At 38.4% G+C, this 25,313-nt stretch overlaps 1 protein-coding gene across 6 annotated transcripts in view; it reads left to right on the forward strand.

The window, feature by feature from the left end:
• The window catches only part of PER2 (period circadian regulator 2), a 47,002-nt gene that overhangs the window by 3,978 nt on the left and 17,711 nt on the right, over positions 1-25,313 (forward strand). Inside the window, exons 2-12 of one of the 6 annotated variants that reach the window (XM_033068459.1) lie at positions 2,676-2,732; positions 3,595-3,656; positions 5,516-5,768; positions 11,742-12,231; positions 12,936-13,004; positions 16,115-16,269; positions 16,780-16,901; positions 19,245-19,446; positions 20,985-21,036; positions 22,308-22,450; positions 22,650-22,728. In XM_033068459.1, the coding sequence (XP_032924350.1) occupies positions 11,960-12,231; positions 12,936-13,004; positions 16,115-16,269; positions 16,780-16,901; positions 19,245-19,446; positions 20,985-21,036; positions 22,308-22,450; positions 22,650-22,728 (1,094 nt within the window). In that variant the 5' untranslated portion in view covers positions 2,676-2,732; positions 3,595-3,656; positions 5,516-5,768; positions 11,742-11,959. Of the gene's footprint in view, positions 1-2,675; positions 2,733-3,594; positions 5,769-11,741; positions 12,232-12,935; positions 13,005-16,114; positions 16,270-16,779; positions 16,902-19,244; positions 19,447-20,984; positions 21,037-22,307; positions 22,451-22,649; positions 22,729-25,313 lie in introns of all 6 variants that reach the window. The other 5 variants (XM_033068462.1, XM_033068461.1, XM_033068460.1 and 2 more) reach the window with 5 other exon arrangements.

Consider the following 25,313-nt stretch of genomic DNA (forward strand, 5'->3'; position numbering starts at 1 on the left):
TGCCTGTAAAGCGAGTGAAGATGTTTGCAGTGACTCTGTGAGCAGTTCTGTCCGTGCTGCCAGGAGCCAGCAGCCATGCGTAGTAGGCAGGCACCGAACACATGGGACTCCACATGCCTGGGTGTCCGTGCTGAGATCTGATGCTCTGCTAAGTGGCTTAGCACATCAGCAGGCACGCTTGTGCAGCCTGCTCGTACGCTGCCTGCCGGCAGTGCTGGGATGTGGGCAGCCTTCTGTGCCTCTGGTTTGTATTTCTGGGGTTACCTTCAGGAGTAGGTGGGTCTTTGTCTGAGTGCCTGCGCTGGGCTTGCAGCACTTACTTGGTGTCCTGTCCCTCTTGAGGTGTTACCAAGGGACGGCAGCAATGTACTGAGTTTCATGTGAGTTGCCCAGGCAGTGGTTCTAAAGTGCATGTTTTTCCTGCTTATCCACAAATGAAAGAGAGGTTATGAGAATTTGTGTATGTGAAAGCTTTTGTAAGGTCAAAAAGTTTTTGTGCAGGTGTTCTCAGCTACCGGTTATCTGCTGCTGAAGTAGTGTGTGGTAGTCCTAGAGGAGCCTTATGAGTTTTCTGATGGTTTGTTGTAGCCTGATTTAGGCAAATTTGCTCATAGAACATAATTGAAGTGAGGCTCAATTTACCTTCTTCAATGTATAAAACCATGGAATATGGTTTTCATTTTTCCTTGAATTTTCTCCCAACAGGAAGGAAAATTTTATTGAGGATGCTGAAGGGGTAGTGACTCAGCATGCTGTTTACATGAGTGGACTGAAATACACAGAAAGCATTTCTTGGGGCAAGAGAATGAGGAGATTCTGCAGATGGTGTGAGCAGGCTGCAGAAATTCAGTACGAGCAGTACCAGTGTTGATCCTTACAGGATTTGATGCTGAGAAAGAAACCTCATCTGTATGCCAAAATGTCTAGGAAATACTAGTTTGCTTCCACCTGTTTTTGAGCATACCATGGGAACTCTTAACATTAGATTTTTTGATGGGTAGGATAGTTAGAGATGGGCAGATGGCTTTTTTTTTAAGTAGAAATTACTTTTAAAAAGTAGAACCAAAGCTACTTTGCCTTTCTAGCATCCTGTCCTGAAACAGAGGCAATTCACTGTTAAATAATATCTGCAGTTTATTGTAACTGAAGCTTAGGGAGACAAGATGAAGTGGTGAGAATGTCTAGTACTTGTCATTTTTCTTGGTTTCGCTTCCTATCCTCCTTATTCTTTGCAGTTTTTGTATCTTAGTACAGTTTTTGTGCTTGACCTTATTAGATGTACTTTTACGTTTCTGCTTAGTTTCTTTAATTGTGAAAGATCTTCAGTGTATAAAGGACTTTCTTGATTTCAATTACATCTCTGCCATGGTTCTCCTGTGACTTGAGCTCTTATTTCAGTACTAATACATCCACCTCCTAGGACAAGTACATGGTGTTTGTTAGGTTGCTGCTCGTTTTAGAGTGGATTACTGATGTGATGGGGACAAGAATTTAATTGGCACAGCGTCTTCCAGAAGGGAACTTTGATTCTGTCTGAAATTTGAACAGGGTGTGAACCACAGCAATGTCTGAAGAGCAGCATTAGCCTGGAACTACAGTAAATATGGTGAAAGTATGTCCTTTTCTTAAAGGAAAGGAGCAGATATGCAAATATACTGCTTAATGGGGACATCAGCAAATACTAAAATTGATGCATGGTATTGAGATACTTTTAGATCTAGTTTCACCTATAATAAAGGTGAAATATATGACTGTGTGATGGGACAGGATGATTTTTCCCTCCTTTCTGTGACAACACTTGGCAATCTCAAATGCATATTTTTTGTAATTTTTTTTTTTTTCAAAAGGGGCAAGAGTTGACATTAAAATATTAGAGTTCTGAGTATTGATGTTGTGCTTAATTGTCTTTCCCGTTCCACTTTGGAAGACAAGAGCATTTTCTGGTTACAAAGTAAGGTCTTTTTTAAAATTCTCACTACATACAAGTAATTTTCTGTAACTTTAGGAAGGCACCTTTTTTAAGACTGGAAGCTGGAAAGAAGAATGTCTAGAAATTAGCATGGGACATGTGAAGGATATGGTATTTAGTGTCTTAGTGTCTTTACAGGATGTCTCAGCACTCAGGCTGGGGGTTTTTTTTGTGGTTTTTTTTTTTTAATGGCAAATACCCAACCTGTTTGCAATTAAACTTGGCTCTGGGCCAAGTCTCTTATTCAAGGTGAAAGAATAAATTTGAGAGATGGTTTCTATTTGCTCTTGGGGATGATCAGTTCAGATCCACTATGGAGTCTGGAGCACTGGTGGTGGGTTTAACAGCACAAGGAATACTTACGTGAAAGGGGAAAATAAGTTTTATTTCTGATCTGGCAGAAATTAGAATTTGGGGGGGTTCTTACATTGATAAAGGGAATAGCATTCTGTGGATAGTTATTCTGTGCATTGCTAAAGGAACCAATTTAGAAGTTAGGTTACAGTAATAAATACTTTTATCAGTAACATTTCTTGCATTTCCTTTCATCATGTATTTGTAGTCTTTATAATTGTTCTTTGCCTGTGGAAGGCTTATTTTGCATGGTTGGACTTGTATTGCATTATGAAATGGACTTGATTTATCTTTTATAATAAGTGTTTATCTTGCTTATAAAACTTTATATTCTTTTTTCTTTTTTAAATAGGAATATATTGATGACAGTTTAAGATTTGGAAAGTTCGTGATTAGTACATTCATTGAGGTGAGTTTTTTATGCTGTACCCAAGAAAGTGATTTATATCAGTTCTTTCTTAATGACTCTGAACTTGGGAGGGCGTGGGAGGTGTCTCCGTGATTTTGTTATTGGTCTTTTGTGTCCTTCCTTTTGAAATGTAGTGTCAGAATGCCCCAAAATAGTAATTTTCAGGGCTTTACATTTCTAAAGACCCATTGCACAAGTCGTGGAAATGCTGTGGCTTCTCTAAATCTTTATGAAACTGGACTTTAGTGTAGTGTCACTACCAAGTGCTTCATCTCCATTGTTTGCTGTGCAGATATTTATTAATAACTTCCATTTTTTGGATTGCTCTTACAGATGTTAAGGAACTTTCAATTATGAGGAAAATGTTGGGGTCCAGAAAACCCAAGTACCTACTGTTACTTAGATAATCAGGATGATAGCTCAGGAAGAAAAGGGAAAATATTATGCTCCTGAAATGGAATTTAAAAAAGCTGATCATAGCTTCCAACAGTATTTTTTGGTCAGTTGTGCTCTACTTTGAAAATGAAGAAAAGTTGATTGCTACTGGAGCAAAAAAGGAAACATAATTAAAGGAGAATGGTGCAGGAATGTAATCTGTGTTGCTAAGAAAATGTATAATATGCTTTCATTAAATGTGATCTGATGATGCCAGAGCATTGGCCCCAGACAGGAAAGACAGCTGATCTGGATAGTACTGTAATATTGCAATACAGATGGAATTGTTCGGGACATTTTGAGGATCAACACTACCATGTCTGTTTAGTCTAAATGATGAGAAAAAAACCCAAACAAACCTGTTTTTCTGTGGCTGGAAAATGTGATCTGAATAGGTTCTAAAAGCTGACTCTTTTCAATGCTGCAGGTGTGACTTCACTTCTGCAGAAAGTGAACCTGATTCAACTTGGTTTGCCTCCTGTATCACAGGTGTGTTCCTACAGCAGGGTTTTCACTCCTTTATAATGTTTGAATCTTCTGTGCTTAGATACATATCAGTAGGGAAGGAAATCAGGAAATGTCACAAGTTCTACCTTCTCTGTAAACTGAACAAATTAGACTTCCTTCTGTGGAAAACACCTTATCGGAGATGCCATCTGTAGCTGAACTCTTTTAGTGTTTTGGTTCTTGGGCATACTCAATCACCTGTACACTTCCTCTGAAAAATAATAGAAAACAAGTAGCATTGGCTACCTCTAATTTTGTTCAGACTGATTAAATACAAGTCATTCAAACCAGGCATTTTGTTGCAGATAAAAATTCTTTTAGTGTAGATTTTTCTTGTTTTCCATTAAATTGTAGAAAAGCTTATCATGAGAATTTTTAGTACTTTATAAGGACCATTGTTTCTTAATGTTTTAATGTCTTTTTAAATGTGTTAAATACATGAAACCAATATGATACACAATTAAAATGGTACATGCTGCTACTGTGACTATATCCTCAAACTTAGACTTTTCAAAGCATTTTTTACCTTTTTTAATTGAAATTTTTACCAGGAGTTAAGTTAGAGTAAAGGAATTGCAAGAGCTATCTTTAAACAAGGAATTTAACAAGTGCTGAAAGAGATTCCACATTTTTGATGTTCAGGCTAAAAACTGTGAAATCTGCAAGTAGTTCTGGCTACAGCAATTTCTAATACTTTTTGTGGTCAGAGATAAAGCTTATAATATTAATCCTGTACTATCAGTTTATGATAAAAACAGAAGCAAAATATTTAAGAACCAGTGCATACAGATTTACATCATAATATGAGTATGTTAGAACTTGTATTGGCTTCATGATGTTATGCAGGATGGAATGTTGTGCATAAATTCTTCCTTCAGTCTGGCCAACACAAATGTACTTTTAACAGTTGGTAGACGTGCAGCATGTTAAATTAAGACATGTTAGCATGGGCTGTCTTCCAGAGTGGTTAGCTTGGGATTTGAACACTGTTCCAGACATTTCTTCTGCATATTCAGATGAAGCACTTAGAATGATATAGTTGTCTGCCACACAAATGTTGGTCTTCTGAACTTCTGATTTTTATTCTACCATTTCTTTGTGCCACATGGCAGTGGCATGCACCAACAGACTTAGTTTCCTAGATTTGCTAGAAGAACTTCCAATTTTTTTGTTTTTCATCAAAATTCCATTGTCTCTGAGAATATGTTTTTATTATGAAGAATAATGATATGAATGGACTTCATTAGTACAGACTTCTGACCATAAAGAAATGCTTTTTTACTGTGAGAGTGAGTGAGCACTGGAGCAGATTGCCCAGAGAGACTATGGAATATCCATTTTTGGAGATACTCAAAAGTCATCTGTTGGTGATCCTGTGCAGCCTGCTCTTAGGTGACTCTGCTTGAACAGGGAGTTGGACAAGGTACCTCCAGAAGTCTCTTGATCTCAATCATTATGTGAATTGAAATTTTATAGCTGCCTGGTAAAATCTTTAATGTTCTTACCAATCCTACTATGATAGAGAGCCATAAAATTATATTGGTATCAAACTTGCTGAGCACTTGGAGCTCCTGCTGACCACATCAGGTGTTTGCCTCTGTGCCCTGCTGGGGAGGCCAGCCCTGTGTTCCCAGTGGCTGTGTCAGCCCATGCAGATTGTAGCTAGTGTGATACCACTCTGATTGTGAATCCTAGGGGTTATTTTATCTTGTGCAGAACATGTTATTACTTTAAAACTCTTTAAGATCTTATTTCAGAGCAAAAGTGTTTAAAATGCAAGTTTTTGTCTTCTTTCTGTGCTGTATGACAGTTTCATGTTTAACCAACATTTATCTGCATAGGAGTGACATAGCTGTGAGCATCTCTCTGGTATCTGTTTGAAGAGGACACTGTTGGGGGGCCCAGGTATTTCTTTTATATTTTATAGTTATAGAGGTGTCCGGACTCTGTAATGGTCAAAGATTTCCACTAGAAGAGGATGAGACAAGAATTAAATGCATGTGGGAGACTCTGGACCTAGGCACCTCATGCTTTTGATTCTAGCTGGGAGGGAGCTTGATAAACACTTGTGGCGCCTTTTCATAGAAAAACCAGGTAAGAAACACACATAATTATTATGATTCATGCTAGTAGAAAGATGCTTCCCCTCCTGCTCCTCTAGAGCTTATGCAGAAAATACATTATCCTGTGTTTGTGTTATCTTTAAACTGGGGTTTCAGTCATAAATATGTACTCATTCTGAGCAATATTTTGGGTATAAATTGGGAGTTACCTTACTTGAAACTAAAATGGTTTTGGGCTAAAAAACATACTTATTCTTAAATTCAGGTTTGAGTTTCTTCAGCAAGGAAACAATCTGGTTGGGAGCATCCTCACTGTGGATGCCAGGGTCCTGATGTGATGCCGATTTCTTCCTGTATAGGTGCTGTTATAAATTCAGAGTGACACTCAGATGGTTCTGGAACAAGGCTGTGTCTTGATCAGTTCCCTTTGTAAGGTGGCAGCTGAAAGCAGTGGTTAAAGAAGATGACCCTTGTAAAGCTATTAGTAACTCTTACTTAAATAAGAGTCTTGTGTTCAGGATTTGCTTGAGCAGAAAAGTGAATCCTTTACAAATAGTTGTGAAATGACTATTGTCAAGTTCAGATTTTATGGGCACATTTGTGGTATACTAGATGTTGATAATTTTATTGACATTGACATCTCATTGCTTGTCTAGAAAAAGACCAAAACTTGTTCATGATTACTTAGAGTGAGTTAAGTAACCTAGTTAAAAAGTTCCCTTTCTTTTTTGAAGTAAAAAATATCACAAGAAATTATTGAACATCTTTGTTATTGTTTCTTATGATCTGAGAATATTGCCATCTTCTTCCGCCTCTTTCTGGAAAAGTTCCCAGTGAAGGTATTCTGTTAATTATTTTTGCCAGGAAAACATAAAGCTCTCAATGTTGGTGAAGTTGAGCAAGTCACTTCTTGGATTATTGTTTGTTTTCTAACATTTTCTCGTAACGTTTTTCAACTCCCAAGCATTTAATTACTGTCTAATTGCACAGAGAGAATGCATTCATTGTAGATGTTAATTTTCGATCATATCTAAAATTGTGTGATGTGACTAAACCCTTGCTGGTTATTTGTCATCTAAATAAGAAAACTTTTATAGTTTTGCAAAGCAAAAATCCAGAACATGCTTAGAAACCCTTCTTGTTGACAAGATCTTCAGTCACATTTGATCCTGTTAGGAATGTGTCCCATTGGTTCTAGTACAGTAAAGAATACATGAATATTCACATGTCTATAGGTATAAAATGTAGTGTTGGGAATATTGGTAAATCTATAGTAGTTGCAAGTTTAGACTCAAATCATGAGATGTTTGCCTCTGGCTCAGTTCTTGAATTGTGTAATTTTGACTCTGGATTGTTAGTTTCTCCTCCTTTATATGCCAGTACTAAACATGATAGTTTTTACATTAAAAGAAATCTGGAAAAATCTGTTCTCTGAATATAACCAGATCTGTGCTTAAACACAATTTTTGGGTTTGAAGTTATGGTTTCAGAAGAAATCTGCCTGCTTGGTGTTCTACAACCCTTCTTAAGGATGTTTTTAAAAGACAAGCTCGATTACTTCTTTCAGCATTTGTCCATACATATTTTGGTGTGGTTTTTTGCTGATGTTTAAGTTCAGGCTGTCTCCTTTGTCCTGCTGCAGGATAAAGGAGCAACTGTAGATAATGAATAAGCAGAAGACATTTGCTGCTGATCTAACCTGGCAAATCAGTGCCTAGGTTTGTCCGTAGTGCTCAGTGGAATTATGCTATCTTTCAGACACTGCATCAGGATCTTGGAGAGCTCTAGTCTTTGCCAGAGGGAATAGAATGGTTTTTTTTGTGGTCCAGTTGCCTTAAAATCAAGCTTAACTGGTGCCAATTTAATATTAAAAGAGTTTTTATTTGTAGAATCAAAATAGACCTTAAAAGTTTAAAAGATGGAACAGAAAATAGAGAAACCTGTCTTCTTTCAAGATCAAACCTAAAAGAACTCTTTGCGTTTCCATGTTCAGATGCTTACTGAATTTGGTATAGGATGGAATTGCCTTCCTCAAACTGGTAACAGGAGAGAACCTCCAACTGGGAAAACATGCAAGCTTTTGCCTTCCAGTGTTGTTTGGTTAGTGATTGGGAATTTATTCAAGCATATGAGTGGGATGAATATGTGCAATTTATTATGTCATTTTCCCTGAGATTAGTTTCAGAGAGAAATTAATCTCTTTGTGCTCTCTGACCGTCTGTGCTCCTGAAGTGTTTGCATAGTGCTGGTGTCTGCATGCAGATGTTCCACTTAAAGGTCTTTCTCTGCTGAGAGTGAAGTCTAGCCAGCTGCATCACTTCTTATCTAAATTGCAGAGCATAGTGGAGGGTTATTGCCAGCCTGAGCTTTTTTCAGTTACTCCAATCTCTTCTAAGGAAATGTCTCCAAAGTTAGGGCATGTATTAACATCACATTATAAATTAAAACAGCACCAAGATTCCCCCAAAGTAGTAGAAATGCTTCTCTTTCTTTTTCTTCAGAAGCTCTTGTGAGTTTATTATAATATTTTCTTGTGCTGTCCTCTTTACTCTTCCTGTATTCCTTACTCTGGTATGTGCCTCTGGCACTGAGGCTTTTGAGATTTTGAAACTGAAGAAATTTTTTGCAAGACTAACTTTCAGTCTTGTCTAAGAAAACCATTCCAGCTCTAGCTAAACCAGTTCTTTTTGAAATATACCTTTAAAGAAGACAAACTTGTGTTTTCTCCATTACTCATATACTTTTTTTTTTTTCTGGTGTGATTATCCTAGGGATCCACACTGTAGTTACTTGATGTGGACAAAGTTGCAGAAGTTCTGGCATGTTGTTAGTTAGAACCGGAAGTAACTGAATCGATTCTTGACACAAATTTCTGCCAGGTATCAAGAGCAAAAACATCCATGTAGTATCTCCTAAGGATCAGTATCTGTTCCTTTCTGTTGGTGATTCTCTTTAATTTGTGCTCATTGCTTAAAATGAAAATGTTTTTAAAACCTTGAAAGCTTGACTGTCATTGAATCAATCACCTCTGGTTTCAGGAGTTATGGGAAGTTCCTCAAAAGTTATTGGATAGCATACAGATTTATTTATTTATTTATCTATTTATTTATTGGGGGAACAATTCTCTCCCACCTGAGGAAACACTGAAGTTTCCTACAAGTAGCTGGCAGAAGCTAGCCTGGGTGTCAGGGAAAGAAAGGAGGAGACAAGACAATAGATGATATTTGGAGGTGGAAAGAATTAGTCACCAGTGGTTTAACAACTCAATTTCAAACTGTAAGATTCTGTATGTTAGCTATGGCACATTTTCATTGCCTCTTAAACTTCCAAAGATTACAGAAAATACTTTGGGAAAATAATTTTCCAAGGAAAGATTGAGTCAAAAAAATACTTGTGAACAATTCTCATGACTGGAAATGCTACAGCACATGTAGTCCTGTCTTGCATCAGAATTCAGGAGAAGAGGTTTCTTGTGCTGAAAGACTAAAACACAGAATATTTACATCAGAGTGAGAAAGCTGTGGCAAAATTACTGCTCTTTCTATAAATAGCACAATTTTACTAATACTGCATTACTGTGATATTGGGCTAATTGCCTTCAGAGAATTTAGGATTATGCTGAGAGTCTGTCTTTGGTAGTTCATGCTTATAAACCTATCAGTAGTGATTTACATACTTTTCTTCATAGGAGTAAACATAGCAGCCCGCAGTTGTTATTTTTTTTGGTTTTTATTTTGTGAGAGCTCTCTTCTATCTCTAAAGAAAACACAATTTCCTAACAGATAGTAGTGTTTTAATCATGGCAGTCTTTTTTCTCATATATCTAAAGCTCTAAGTAACATTTTGCCAGGAAAACAGGAATAAACTCCAACCTTGGGTACAGAATAAAGGATAAGAAATTTTAGATCTTGCCTTACATTTGTACACCTCAGACCTCCTTTAAGGTGATGCCATGAGTGCCTTTTTTCTTAAAGCTTCATTTGAATCATGATGCAGTTTATTACCTTTACTTACAGAGCTCTCCATAGAGCTTTACAACCTTGGTGTTCTCTGAGAAATAATAGAATAAATGACACATGGAAAACGGTTTTTGAGAATGGCTGTAGTTATTGAAGCAGACGTGCTCTGATTTACACAGCAGCGAGAAGAACATCCCCTGGGTGCAAATGGATCAGCACATTTCTAGAGCGTTCCTCACCTGTGCAGTACCAGGAGTTTGTCCATGCAGGTGTTCCCTGTGCCAGGTTCCATCCTGGCTCTCCTGGGTGATTTTAGTGCCTCTCATCCCCAGGCAGGCATGGCTGAGCTCAGGCCATGCCCCTGCAGCCCTGGGCATGGGCAGCGTGTGCCCAGAGCCCAGGGAGCTCCTCTCCAAGTGCCCTGAGGAAGGCAAGGGAAGGGGGAGCTCGTTGTGTCAGAGATTAAATAGGAGATGAACTGCCTGGCCTAGTTAATCATTGGCCACCAGAGAATGTGCATTGTGATGTAATCCTACAGTTCCATCTCAGAGTAAATACTCTTTTATCGCATGCTTGGTTATGTAATTTTTCAAGACAGAAGTGGTTAACCTTAGTCCAGAAAATAACTGTCAGAGCTCCTGAGGGACAATTCAGTGCATGGATATAGCATTCAATACAGCAGCATCACAGGAGGTCTCTTTCATCTGCATTGAAACACCTAAAGTGAATACCTGCCGAAGGAAAAAGTGTATTTTGCTCTGTTGGAAGGCATTTTCTATTATTAACTATAATAAAGTACTTACGAATGAACTTGTAAGGAAAAAAATAAATTCTATTTTTATGCCATTACTGATAGCTGAAATGGATGTTCTTCAACTATACTTTTAAATGAAAGCAGGTATCTCACATACTATTTTGATCAAATGAGGAGACAAGTAGTGTTTCCTGGAAAATGCCAAATAAATATAAAATGCCTGGAAAAATATCAATTAGGAGGGTAAGAAAATAGCTTCCATGTGGTGTTGCTTTGGGGGGAGTTGACTCATGGCGTGCTTTAAATTACTGTTGTGAATGTTTTCCATTAGTCTTCCTTAAAAGCATAAATATTTATTTATTTGTGTTTAAGACAAAACTGCTGTAGTTAATATGAACAAAACTTGGTTGTGAACTTTTTATTGACTGTTAATCCAGTCAGAGGTTTATTAGCTAATAGTTGTCTTGAATATTTTAAAGGAATAAAGAGGCAAGAACACATATTGGTCTGTTGTCTTGAAAACAACAGACTCTCAACAGAGAATCTTAGTTCATAGTTTTACACTATTGTTGTCTCTGAGTTATTCAAGTGGATGAGGATATGAGTCAGATTAAATATGATTTTATTAATAAAGTTGAACTACTCCCCAGTACTTCTTTTTTGATGGTACTTCAGTATTGGTCTGTCCTTGATTTACTTCTGTATACACTCTGATTTTTGAGCCTCGTGCATTAGAATTTGGTTTAAAAGCAGGAATATGTTTTTTTGTTGTTATTGTTTTAACCTTACTTTTCCAAGCATTTTTTATCATGCCCCCCCAAATTAGCGACAATCAGTAGATAAAATTATTCTCAGGGTTGTTTATGCCTTAGAATTTTTGGTGGTGGTGATAAAGGTGTGTTTAGTTTCCCTGTTCCTGCTGTATGTTCTGTCTACCTACCTACATGGCTTTTGTCAAAAGAAAGAAATGAAGAGTACAGTAGTGTTCCCTCCCAACTGATCTTAAAAAAACCAAAACCCCAAAATAAGGGAATGTGTGAACATTTCAGGAGTTTTTCAGGATGTTTATTCAACTTTCTTTCTTATGTATGAGTTTTTACTAAAAAATAAATAGCTTTTCCATGATAAACATTAAGAGGTTTTCAATTTAACTTAAACATTTTACTATTCAATGCTGACTGTATTAACCATGCATATAATTTTTTTACTTTCTTCAGTCAGTGCAAATTGCAGTTTGTCAGCAAGGCAAACAAGAAAATAATTTTTTTTTCTTCCTTCCCTTCCTCCTCAGATTTGTGCATCTGTACTTTCAAACAGAGTTTATACAGAGGGAAAATTGTGAATATGGCTTGATTTGCTCTTGGTCTTGGCAGTGTTTCTGATGACTGTCCCACGGACTCTGTCAAGTTCTGGGGGTTCTCCTCTAGCACTGAGGAGCAGAACCCTGAGCAGCAGCCTGGGATCACTGGAAACATTTCCCCATCGTTCTCTTTAAAAGAGCAGCTCAAGATGAGTGATTATTCTGGACTTCCAAGTGGCCATAGCCAGATGATTGCTGAAGATTCAGAAATTCAAGCCAAGCCTGAACACTCTCATGAAGTTCTTCAGGAAGATATTGAAATGAGCAGTGGCTCCAGTGGGAATGACTCCAGTGGGAATGACTCTAGTGGGAATGACACAAATGAAAACTATTCAAGTGGGCATGATTCGCATGGTCATGAATCTGATGAAAATGGGAAGGATTCAGCAATGCTCATGGAATCTTCAGATTGTCATAAAAGGTAGGAGCTATTGTTAAATGCATTTCACTTCTGTTTTTGCCCCTGAGGGCTTTTAAAATTTGAATCAATATTTCTGAATAATAGCTGAGGTATAAAACCTCTTCAGCATGGAGGCTGTGCGCTAATTAAGCTGTATTTTCATGTGATGTAAATTATGTAATATAATTAGTAAAGAAAAGGTCTCTGGTATTTATATGACCAGCATCATTTGCATCTTTCTTCTCATCGTTGTGTGTTTAACTTGCCTTATTTATTAATTTTCTTGTAAACTAACTTGTATATCAAAACTTGTCAGTTGATTCTTATGTGTAAGGATGCAACCATGCTATTTTAATCTTTTCAATAATAGTTTACTGGACAGAGCAAAGCTATGTTAAGAACCACCTCCCTAGTGGTGCTGTGAGGACCAGGGTGTTGGGGCTCAGTGATCCTTATGGGTCCTTTCCAACTCAAGCTGTTCTGTGCTGCTTACATAAATGTGTACAGCTTTAGTGCCCATTTGTTGTACCATGCAGAAGCTTCTAAAATTTGGGGTTGGGGTTTTATGGGTTTGTTTGATTGATTGTTTGTTTGTTTCTCATAGTTTGTTTGTTTTTGTTTTTAAGGCAGCCAGTAATTAATAGGAAAATAAAAAGCTACAATGAACTAAAAGTTGTTTGTTAGGTTTTCAAATATTAACCTTTTTCTCTTTTCCTTATTCCTAGTTCAAGCTCAAATGCATTTAGTCTGATGATTGCAAACTCTGAACACAATCAGTCCAGCAGTGGCTGCAGGTAAATTAATGGGCATATATTTTTCAGTAATTTGCACATATGCTAAATGCTGAAAACGAAATAGTATTGTATTTTGGATTTTTGTTTTCTTTTGCCTCAACCTGGATGACTACACAAGAAATCCTGTCTTTGATTTCTTCCTGTCCATAATTAGTAGCCTGTCATATTAACCACTGGATTAAATTAGAGCTTTTTGTTGCTGTTCCATGCAAGTTGTATGGTAACCTTTAAACTCATGTTACTTTGTTTTGATTTGGTAGCTTAACTCTGTAATCTTTTTTTTTTTGTGTGACCCTTTGAATATTGCTTCAGTTATGGTGGAGTTTTGTACCTTTTAATATTTTTTTTGCTCTTTGGAACTTAGTCTGAACCTGCTGGTGTGTTAACATCAGAATTCATCATTGAGCTGGGTTATTCCTGGTATCCGGCAGCTGTATAACCTGCCTCTCCCGTGTTCCATTTGCCAGGGTTCAAGTCCCCAAGGTGTAAGGATAAAGGATACACAAACACCAGCTGCAGGAATGAATCCCTCTGTATGAACTCCACTTCTGTCCCTGATAGCCTAGTAGTTATCTGCCCTATAGATATTTAGGCTCATATGTAGACTTCAGAGTGCCCTGCTGCACTTGGTTTCTTAAGTCAACTTTTTAAAGTCAATTTTAAACTCAGAAAAAGAGATCAAAGCCTGGTCCTGAACAGATCAAGGCTATCTAGCTAGAACATGCTGATGTTAAAACCTGTATCTAAGACCTGCCTACCTGAATGTGTTTATACCTTATGCAGTTCCTAGAAAAGTGGCAAATTCAAATTACCCTATGTACCATTTGGTGCTTGCTCAACATAAATTCTGTGTCTGCCTTGCAGGCGCCTGGAGATCTTTTTCCATGCTGCATTTTCAACTGGAAATTGTGATCTAGAGTTTATGTTGCTTAGTGTGAAAGAGTGAACCAAAGGCATTTCTTAATCTTTTTTTCTCATTGATTTAGATTTCTTCATTGTGAGATTTTGGAGGAGGTTACTTACTATGTTTTTTTTTAGTGTTTCAATTTTGAATTTTATTAATAGCTCTCTGCTCAGAAATAATTAGGATTCCAAATGGTGGTGTTCTCCCCAGTCATTGGGTGCAGTGCTAGAGGGTTACAGAGCAGAATCTGATCACCATTTGGCAATGGGAGACTGAAGGTATCTAGAGAATGCTCTTGAAAGAGAGGACTAAAGTATTCTGATAAACTACTTATCTTTGTAGGTTTAATCTTTGATTCAGACTGCTGGGGTTTGGATTCAGTATCAGTGCCAATCAATAGCTCTAGTTTAGTATCTGTAGGTACCTTTCCAGTTTCCTGTTCACAAAAAGCCAAACTTGCTCATTCTGTCCTCTGCAAGTCACACCCTCCCTGTGGCTGCTGCTGTGCCTGGTGCTACTGCTTTCTGGAAAAACATTTTGGAGTTGTGTAACTTATTTTCCAATAATGTCTGTCTTCTGTATTTGCTGCTGCCACAGGCTGATTTGGAAAGGTGTTTTTTTTTTTCTTGCAGAAGAGTCTGACCACACTCATGAAGCAGTCTGTACTCTGAGAGTACAAACCAGCAGTATGCTCAGTTATTTCAGAATCTTCGCTCTTTCTCTTTTTCCGTATTGCCTGCATGGAGGGCTCTTCTATGAACCTCTGTTAACAAAGCCCTGTTTGATTGCAGCAGTCCAAACTGTCAAGCCACGTTGTACACGTGATTTTAACACACAGCATGAACATAATGTTTCCCAAGGGAGTACTATAGTCTTTTGTTTGATCCCTTGCCATTATTTCTTGGTACAAAATGACCAGTGAGTAAATGAACACTGCGTTTCTCACAATGCATTGTGATGAAAGCAAGAACAACTTGTATTCTCTAATACAGCTTTGTCAATTTGCAAGCATTTTTGGTGAAATAGACCTAACACCTGTCAGATGATTTATCTACCTTTTCAAGCTCTTAAAACTTCTCAGAAAAATGTTCACAAATCCTCTTGAAAATTACTTGGCAGCTGAAGCCACTTTTCAAGCTGCTTTTCTGGCCACTTCAATCATGCAGTGCAGTTGCCAGGACTATTGTTTCTCCAGCAGTGCCCAGGGTAACTTACAGGTTATCAACCATGACTATCAGGTGGTAATAGAAGAGCTTCCTTTGGAAGGGAAAAAAATTTCAGGAAGGTTTAAGAACAGCTCTGTAATCCTCTTGGTCATTGTGAATGATCAGCCTTTAAAATCTCCAATGCAGAAGACAAGGTAATTTATCATTTTAACTCCTTCCTACCCATCTGCCATCTGTCTTTGCTACCTTCTCCCTCACTTCCCTTGCCTCCTTTTCTCATCCTGTGTGATTATGTCAGCACCTCTCAATAATGGGGACAGATATCAGGAACTGGAAAGGAAGATGATAACTTTCTGATACTGGCGCTGATAATCTCTGTAGTTTGTTCTTCTCCACTGAGGCAGCTCTTGGGAACATGCATCTGAGACATGTGAATGCAGCTTCTGTCTCCAGCCTCCTCTGATTCTTTTCCTTACAGATGTAGTCAGAACTTCCTTATCTTAATGTATTACCATGCCTAGCTGAGATAGATGATTCAAGGGATTTCTCCTTTTGTTAACTTGATGCTCTCCCACTGCATTCCCTTTTCAGGGCTCTCTTTCTTAAGAGAGCCTACTTGAACAGGAGGTGAAGACTTGAATGGACCTCCTGCTTCTCTCCTTTGAAGTCCATGAACATTTCTGAGTTTAATTTTGTGAGGAAGCAAGGAAAATGCCACTAAAAAGGTGGCGGGGGGGATGATGACACTGTGACAAAGAAAAACAAAGAAGTTCTGTGGTGCTTGGGCATATGTGCTGTTGCACATACAGAGTACATCTGTACATTTTCACACTCCAGGTGGTGGTAAATCTTTCCTTTTCAATAGCGATGTAAGAAGTTCCCTGAGTTCTGGAAGCTGATACTGAGTACTGGCAAAGTGAATGAGGCTAGTGGTACAAATGGATGTGGATAAGTGCCAGAGTACATTTGGACTTCTCTGAGGATGATGTGTCACTTCAAGTATTCGAGTGATGTTGTGTTTTTTGTTTTTCATCTTACAGTAGTGAGCAGTCCACTAAAGCCAAAACACAAAAGGAATTGCTGAAAACACTGCAGGAGCTGAAAGCTCACCTTCCTTCTGAGAAGAGAGTCAAAGGCAAATCCAGTGTCCTAACAACTTTGAAATATGCCCTTAAAAGCATTAAACAAGTTAAAGGTAATAAAGTGTGATACTGCCTAGCTAATGCCAACCTGACTAAAGTGAAATTTTGAAAATAGGAATTTAAATAAATATAGCTCTACACAGAGAGCTGTATTATGGCTGAAATCCTTTCCAACCAGATATTTGTTCCTTTTTGTTGGATTTGTTAACTTTTGCTCCTTTGGGAATTGAAGCAGCTCTCTAGAGGCTTGATACTATACTGCTGTTTGGTTGAGTTAGAAAATTAATTTGAAAACAATTTACAATTTCATACTGTTCAAACTGTCAGACTAAAATACGTGATCATTCATATATGGGTAGATTAAGATGTGTGCATTTGTTTGAGTTACTGATGAGGAAACTCTACCAAGGAAAATGATGCATTTGGAATAGTGCCTAGATTTCCCAACTGCCAACTTCCCAACTTTTGCATTTATGCCAAAAAAATGTTTTTGCCATTTACTACTTCTGGGCTAGGTGTTTATTGATAATCCTGATTATAAATTAATTGTTGTTCTAATGTAGCCAATGAGGAATATTACCAGTTGTTGATGATTAATGAATCCCAACCTGCTGGTCTCAATGTATCATCTTACACAGTGGAAGAAGTGGAGACTATAACCTCAGAATACATCATGAAAAATGCGGTGAGTATGGTGCCCTGAGTCTCGGTGTGTACGGCAAATGTTTCCTGGAACTGGAATTCTCAGGCATGCCTTCTTCTTAGAAGGGAAGAGTTGGTAGCTAGGCCACAAAGCTGAAGAAACTTCCTTTTGCCTTCCAGGAGATGTTAAGAAACTCTGAGCCTTTTCAGACTTGGCATACTTTTTTCTGGTTAGGTGGGAAGTAATCAGTCTTGAGCTCCCTGATCCTCTGAATTGTACCTTGTCCCTGGAGATGGTGGTGTGATGCATCTCTATGTCCATGTGCAAAAAAACACTGAGAGACGTCATTAGCTTTCATTTCAGCGCACTTGCAAAAGTTGGAGAGTTAATTTTTCCAAATTTTAGTCGAGGCACATGGTTGAATCTCTTCAGCTTATTCTTATAACTAGGGGTTGTTTGATGTTTCATCAGTTCTTTGTGTTAGTGTGACTGAAGAGTGACAAAAGTATTGGAATCGCTGCGTCTTTTTCTGTGGGATGTGTCTGGTCTTTGCAGCTGGTACAGGCTTTCTGTGGGGTCCAGTGATGCTGTGTTGTAATAGAGATATGAACAACTAGGACCATCACTGTAGTTCTAGCTGTTAAATGATAACCTGAATGATTTTTTAAATTATTTTTATTTCCATATTGCCAGTATTTTAGGAATAAGTTACAGCGTCTTCAAAAAATAATGGCATCTAAGTGTATTAGACTACCTCCTGCTATTTTTTTGAACTGCAGCCTCTATTTGAATATATGAAGTCTGAATTCTCTAAAACAAGAACACAATGAGGGATGTTCCATAGCTTGAAATAGGTGTTTTTTGTCAAATCTGTGAATAGTAAAGGCTGCCCACAAAGTGAAATAAGCAGGAAGTGTAGAGTACAACTGAGAAATTCAGCCAAATATCATAAACATTTTTCAATTACAGTAATTTCACGACCATAAGGCACACCGGACTATAAGGCGCAGCCCCCGGGAGCCGGCACATTTCGCAACTTTGTAGATCAGATAAGGCGCACCGGACTATAAGGCGCACTTTTTTTTCTGCAGCGAGGCTCCGCCCCCAGCTCCCCCCGCGCACTTGCTGGCCGAGGCCCGGCCTCAGCCTGGCAGCCATTGGCTCCCGGGCTTGCCTGTACCCGGCAGGGCCGGGCTATGCCCACCGCCGCTCCGTGCAGCATCCCCAGGGCCCTGCTGTTCCAGGAGTTCCCTGGCGCTCCGGGTGACCCAATGCCGGCAGGCTTGCCCCGTGCTGCCGCTGCCCCAATTCCAGCGGCTTTCCCCCTCTCTGCGCGGCAGCCGCTCCGATTCCGGCAGCTTTCCCCCTCTCTGCATGGCAGCCGCTCCAATTCCGGCGGCTTTCCCCGTCTCCGCACGGCAGCCGATCCAATTCCGGCGGCTTTCGCCCCCCCGGCGTGGCGGCCGCTGTGATTCCAGCGGCTTTCTCCATCCCCGTGCGGGGGGACGCCCTGATGCCAGCAGGCCCGCCCCGCGCGGGGGACGCCCTGATGTCGGTGGGGCCACCTCGATGCTGGCAGGCCCGCCCCGATGCCGGCGGGCCCGCCCCGCACGGGGGCCGTCCCAATGCCGGTGGGCTCGCGCTTGCGGGGTGACAAATGTCGCAACTTTGTACATCAGATAAGGCGCACCAGACTATAAGGCGCACTTCCGGGTTCGAGGGAAAATTTTAGTCGAAAGGGTGTGCCTTATAGTCGTGAAATTACTGTAATGTGAATATCCATTCACATTAAAGAAAGCAGTGTTCTGCTGGCAGTTCTCCAGTTCCTGTGCAGAGTTTGTGAATGGAGCACTAAAGGTTTTGATGCAAGGAGCTCCTCTGTGGCAGGAAGAGAAACAATCCAAATGTGTGGGACTTCTTCCCACCTGTGTACTCATTATTTTTTACCAAGTGCTTTAGAGCCCTTTTTTCACCTTTTGTGGATGGACCAACTAACACAAACAGCTTTTCAAAAGCACATGAATTTCCTAAATGTAAATCATGTCTGTAACAAGCACAGGGAAAATGTGAAGTTATGCAGCTGGAAAGTCATCAGTTCTTAATTTGTAAATTCATTCTGCATCATATCACTGTAGACAGTGATATTTAGGGTTTGTAACCAGTAAATAGTAGTGTATTATTCTTATTACATAATTGAAAAATATTCTGTGTCTACTTGATGAGCAGATTCATTGTGTTGAACAACATCTGTAATAAAATTGAACTTCCTTCATTCTCATTTTGAACTTATGAATGTTTTTGTATCTTAAGAATTTTTCTCAGAAATATATGCTGCATTGAGGAATGTTTCCAACTGTCTAAATAATTTGAGATCTTTGTTTTTAGGATATGTTTGCTGTAGCTGTTTCTTTGATAACTGGGAAAATTTTGTACATCTCTGATCAAGCTGCTTCTATTCTCCGCTGCAAGAGGGGTTATTTTAAAAATGCCAAATTTGTGGAGTTTTTGGCACCTCAGGATGTCAGTGTGTTCTATACTTCTACCACCCCATACAGATTACCGTCATGGAACATTTGCAATAGAGCTGGTGAGTTGTCTCAACAGCAGGTATTTCTCTGGCCTTCTTTCAGTCATACAAATGCAAATACTTTCACTGATTTTGAATCTCCTTCCATCTTTCACCACTTCTTGAAGGTACAGCGCAGGGGCATTATTAGAACACCTCTGAACAACACTAGGTATATAAATCTATTTGTAAGTCAACAAGACTTGTCTGTTGGTTAAAAGTCTTCTAAATGTCATTATTTATGTTTTCATTCCCTTTTCAGCCAGATGATAAATGAAAACAAAGTAGGAATTCATGCTGAATGGTAAATTTACCTCCCACTTCTACTAGCAATCTAAAACAATTCTTCACATTTTCTCTTCCTCAAGTATAAAGGGAACAATACTTTGTCTCCTTTTAAAATGGCTATGATTTGAATACTGGGCACTTAGATTATGGTGTAGAAAAAGGTATTGCAGCAGTCATCACTGTGCACTCACCAAGTGTAATCACAGCTCTTCTTCTAGCCTTAGAAAGGTTATATTAGGCATAATTAATGGTGAGGGATCAGATATCTCAGGGCACTTGATATGTTTGTGGTATGATTGTTTTACTCATGTACCTACAGCTGTTAGTAATTGAGAAATATCTGCCAACTATTTCAACTAAACACTTGAAATTCCAAGTCTGCTCTAAATGTTTGAAATTCCAATCCATTGAATACTAAATCTGTGAAGTAAAGCCAGGGTCTGTACCATATTTAATCTGAGAAAACAATTAGCAATAAACATGCATACATACATATGCACATATGCAAAACAATGCATACATAAAGCAGGTCAAAAGGGACCTTGTGAGGTCTCTAGTGCAACCTCTGGCTCAAAACAGGGTCAGTGGTGAATAATATATAATCCTGATTTCTCAGTTATGCAGGAGGTTTTTGGTATTGCTTTCTTAAAAAAATTTCTGTAGCTTTATTATGTTTGTGTATAGCTTAAAATTTAAAAAATGCAGTAAGTAGAAGTGAGCACACTATCTCATATAATAACCAAAATGTTGTGCACTGGAGGCCTTTGAAATGCCAGAGCTTCCCCTGGAAATCAGTGTGTGGCTCCTCTGGAAAAGGAGGGAAATAAGCTTAAAAAGTGAGAAGTAGTCTTCAGGAAAAAGAGAGGAATGCTAGAAAGTGTATCTGGTGTTTGAGCTGTCCTAATGTCTTTCTAGGAAAAGACTCACATTTAGGGGTCCTAGGTAATCAAACATTTTGGGTCATTGGTATGAAGTACTGTGAAAGAGTTGATAAAAGCAAGCAGCTCCAACTGGAGAGCTGCTTAGATGCGTTAAGGAAAAAGACTTGATAAACAAGGAGCTGTGATTCACATGTGAGCCTTAGAATCTGAGTGATGTTCAGATTTAGTTGTTTATGATGTGCATTGTTTAACCAATGCGTATGGAGACTTCAGGGAACATAAACTCAAAAAAAATTCAACATTTATTATATAAGGAAAAAAATTTTGTACTAAATATCATCATCTTTGGGTAGTTTGTAACCTGTAATGAAATATGCTTAATATTTCTAGAGTCTTCCACCCAGGATTGCATGGAAGAGAAATCTTTTTTCTGTCGCATCAGGTAAGACGATATTATAAAGTTTAGTGTTGTGTTAAGCCTTACGTAAGTATTTGACTTTTATAAGAACCATATGGTATGTTCATTTCATGCTTGTTCATAATGTGATCATAAAGCAAAACATATGCACATCCTCGAGTTGATTAACTGTAGCAGCAGCAGAGAAAACTGAACTGATTTCAGGAAGCTCCATCTTGGAAGCTAATCCCTGTGAATATTGACCTTTGTGCCATAAAAGAAAGTGGTACAGCATCTCCTCTTGCTCTGGAAAGCCTTTGGCTCATGTAAATAGGACAGTTAGGCACCTGCTTCAGAGTCTCCTTCATTCTAGAAAACCAGTGTCTCAGATTTGTCTCAGGTATCCCCCAGGAAGATACTCGAAGGTAACTTGACTTGTCTCTTTTGCAGTTAATAAAGGATACAATTAATTGATTTGCTTTTCTTCCTTCTTTTCCTGCCCCCAATCACTCCTCTTCAGTTTTTTTGGGTTTTTTTAAATTTAGGAAGAGCTGGCAACTTAGTTCATGTTTGTTCTTGTGCAATTTGATTTCTTGATGCTTACTGCCTCTCTGGAAGCATTCCTGAAACAAAAATAGTGGAACCAATTATTTGATTACTTCTAAAGTAAATACTTATTATTGAGGTATGAATAAACTTGAAATGAATTGGAGGTAATGCAGTGCTCCAGAATGTTCCATTGGATGTACTGTAAAAGTACTGCTGGTGTTAACTGGAGATTTTTTGTCCAACTAACACTGATTTCACAAGCTTTACTTTTATTAAGCTCTGCTGTTACAAACTTATTACAATTGATTCTTCTTTGGTCACTGGGTAAATGGTTATTTTCATTACTATGTTTGCATTCTGGTTAAGCAAACATCTGTTATTAAATATTTAGTCTTCACTCCTTCTAAACTGGAGTAAATATTGATTAAAAGATGATCTTTGTGTTAACTATGGGGATATAGCGGTCTTCATAAAAAGTTCTATTGTGTGAGCTGGGTTTTTCTATTAGACTTCCATGAAATGCTGCTGTGGATATTTGTTTCAGGCAGTTGAGGGAACAGCACAATCCTCATGGAAGCTGATATGCAAAGGATACCATCAGAATTAGATTCTCTTCCACCAAAAAACCCCTCAAGCTAAGATCTTGGCTGCTATTTTAGTAGCTAACATACAATTCTTGTGCCATAAGGGAAATACAAGGGATAAATTAAAATTTTATTTAGTGTAGGACGAATCTGTTGAAATAATTAACTCTCTTTAATTATTAGTGCAGGAAAAGAGCGTGAAAATGAGATTTGCTATCACCCATTCCGGATGACTCCTTACCTTATCAAAGTGCAAGATCCAGAAATAGCAGAAGACCAGCTTTGCTGTGTGTTGCTTGCAGAAAAAGTCCATTCTGGTTATGAAGGTAATCCTTGAGTGCACAAAGACTAATTTGCTTTCCTAAAAGTAAGAACTGTTCAAGCTTTATTAAAGTGAAAGAGAATTGTTTCTGTTCTGTGTCCTTGCTGCTTTCCTATATGCTGAGCCAGAATTTTGGACTGGCAGCTTGAAGTATTACATATGCAAAACCCCCGGTTGCTAATATGCTTTTATTTTTCTCTCAGCACCCAGAATTCCTCCTGACAAGAGGATTTTTACAACTACACACACACCGACCTGTTTGTTCCAGGATGTAGATGAAAGGTAACTTAGAAAAATTATTTTTCAATTTACTGGTGAGGAAGCTAGCCAATATCTTTGTAGGATTTAAGGTTTCTATATGGGGTTAAAAAATTATGCAACTACTGAAGAGTGTTTAAGCTAAGAAAGGTACGTTCCCCCGTTTTCACTAAGCATGAGAACACATTACCCTGGTATTTAAGTGCCTGCAAACAACTTGTTCTTCCACTTTCCTTCCCTCTTGGGAAATTCTGGAGATAAATTCAGTTGATGAGCCCATGTTCAAAAGAATTCCTGTGTTGCCAGTTATTACCTTTATGAGACATTTAGGTGTGGATTTTTTGGGTTTTTAAAGTTTGATTCAGCAAATATGCTGCTGTCACTCTGCTGGCCCATGTGCAACTAGAGGTACAGCTTTTCAATACATTAGATCTTTTTTTAAAAAAAGGTATATAAAAATGCTTCAAGTTGCATTGGCTGAAGACTTCACATTCCTTTGACAGTCATGAAAGGTGGTTAGTGTAAGTATTTGTGTTCTAAATTAGAAACAGAAATGCCACCCATGGTCTTTTATGTGTATACAAAGACTTAGAAACTGAGGTCTAAACCAAGCTTTCATGGAATCATTTAGGTTGCAAAAGACCTCCAAGATTATAAAGTCCACCACTAAACCCTGTCCCTAAATGTCTCATCTGAGGGTGGTGACTGCGCCACTTCTGTGGGCAGCCTCTTGCTTGACAACCCTTTCCTAATAGCCAGTCTAAACCTGCCCTGGGGTAACTTGAAGCCACTTCCTCTTGTCCTGTTGCTTATTCCCTGGGAGAATCAACTCTCTCACCCAATTTGCTGTTGTCTGCAAACTGATTGAGGGTACTCTCTGTCGTCTTGGCCAGATCATGGATAAACACATTAAACGCAGCTGGACCCAATCCTGAGCCCTGGGGACTTGACTTGATATTTCTGAGTTGAAAACACTGCCTTTCCCCTTCCTTTTCCACTTTCCTTGATAGTTTCTTTGTGATGGTTTCTGATATTTGGGCTGTATATGGCACTTCATTTTATTTTTATTTTTCTTTCTCCTTAGCAAAAACTAAGTTAGCTGCAATGGTAACATCTGACTGCTGAGATTCTCCCATTTATTTTTAAGCATTCTAAGAGTGCTAAAATTTTCTTTATAGGCTGAGATGGAGGGATGTCTTCAGACAGAGTAGGAGTATAATGGACAGTTTTGAGATTCTGTGGTACTTTTTGGGTGGAAATCTTGTTTCTGAAAAAATATTTCATTCTTGCCAAAATCTTTAAATGGAGCAGAAGAGACAGGGATGTGGGAAAGGAGGTTATTGAGATGTTTGACTGAGATGGATTCAAGGTAAAAAAGAATGCTCTTTGACTTCTGAGACAGTTTTATCTGTAGAGAGGCAGGTGTTGTGGTTAAGTGAGTTCCTGTAAGATAGACAGTGTAATGCTGACAAACTATTTTTCCATGCTGTGATTTATACAGTCCCTCTAAACAGCTCAAATTGATAAAAGAACTACTTAATCCACTGTAGTTATGTCTTCTTCATAGATTTTTCTCTCTCCTTCATTTCCACATATGCGTCAAGCCAGCTGCAGAGTGGCTTTGTCTTTACAAAGAGGTTGAGGGCACAGTACGAAGCTTCTGTTCTTCTGTGCATCCACAGCTCAGTGATCTCCAGTAGTCATTTAGCAGAAATGGCAGAATTACTGAGTGGCGAGCCTTGTCCTTACTCTTGGGCTAGAGTGGAGCAAGTCCAGTAAATCCTTCCCTGTGGATCCTATGGAAGCTTCTTTCCTATTAGTCTGATGTTGGCACTTGTTCTCAAATACCATTTTCTAACACTTCTAGTGAGAGTTGATTGCATCTTGGTCTGAAATTAGCACTTTGCATGATTTATTTGTGTTCTTGTGATTGTGTAGTTAATTTTGCTTTTAATTATTTAACTCATGAGAGCACTGTCAGCCTGATAAATGTTTACCAAAACATGCATATGCAGTTTATTACTCTTAAACCCTCCAGGGTTTGGTGGGATACACAAAGCAGGAGATTCTTAAAGAAAGCAGACTCTCAATATTTAAAAACGTGCAACTGAGCACCTGCTGTTGACTGAGCCTTGTTCATAACATAACCCTGAAACTGTTGCTTTACTTGCATAAAATAAAGTTAATTTTTATAATCAGTACGTGTTCATGGCTTGAAAAAATGCATATTTGTCCGAACTCTGCAGGTGGATCTCTGCACAGGGAATGTAAAGTAAAAATAAATATTTTCTTGAAATTTAATTGATCATACTTACATCTATTTGTCTTAATATATTTGATACTGCATGTGTATGAGTGTAAGTTCACAGTGGATTGATTTTTGTAAATTCATTTAAAGCAGTTTTGTATGTAACTTACAATAATAATATAAAGAGACTTATTCATGTTTTTTGGCACTTTAAATGTCACTGTATAACACAAACTAAACTTGGCAGCATCTCTGCATCAGCCATTCTAATGCCACATGTGTATTTGCATTCATAAAATTAATTTATTTTCTTAACCTCTGAATTTTTGAGTTACTCATTATGAGGAAGCACAATGGTACC

Source organism: Catharus ustulatus, chromosome 10 (genome assembly GCF_009819885.2).
Source record: "Catharus ustulatus isolate bCatUst1 chromosome 10, bCatUst1.pri.v2, whole genome shotgun sequence".
NCBI classification, from domain to species: domain Eukaryota; kingdom Metazoa; phylum Chordata; class Aves; order Passeriformes; family Turdidae; genus Catharus; species Catharus ustulatus.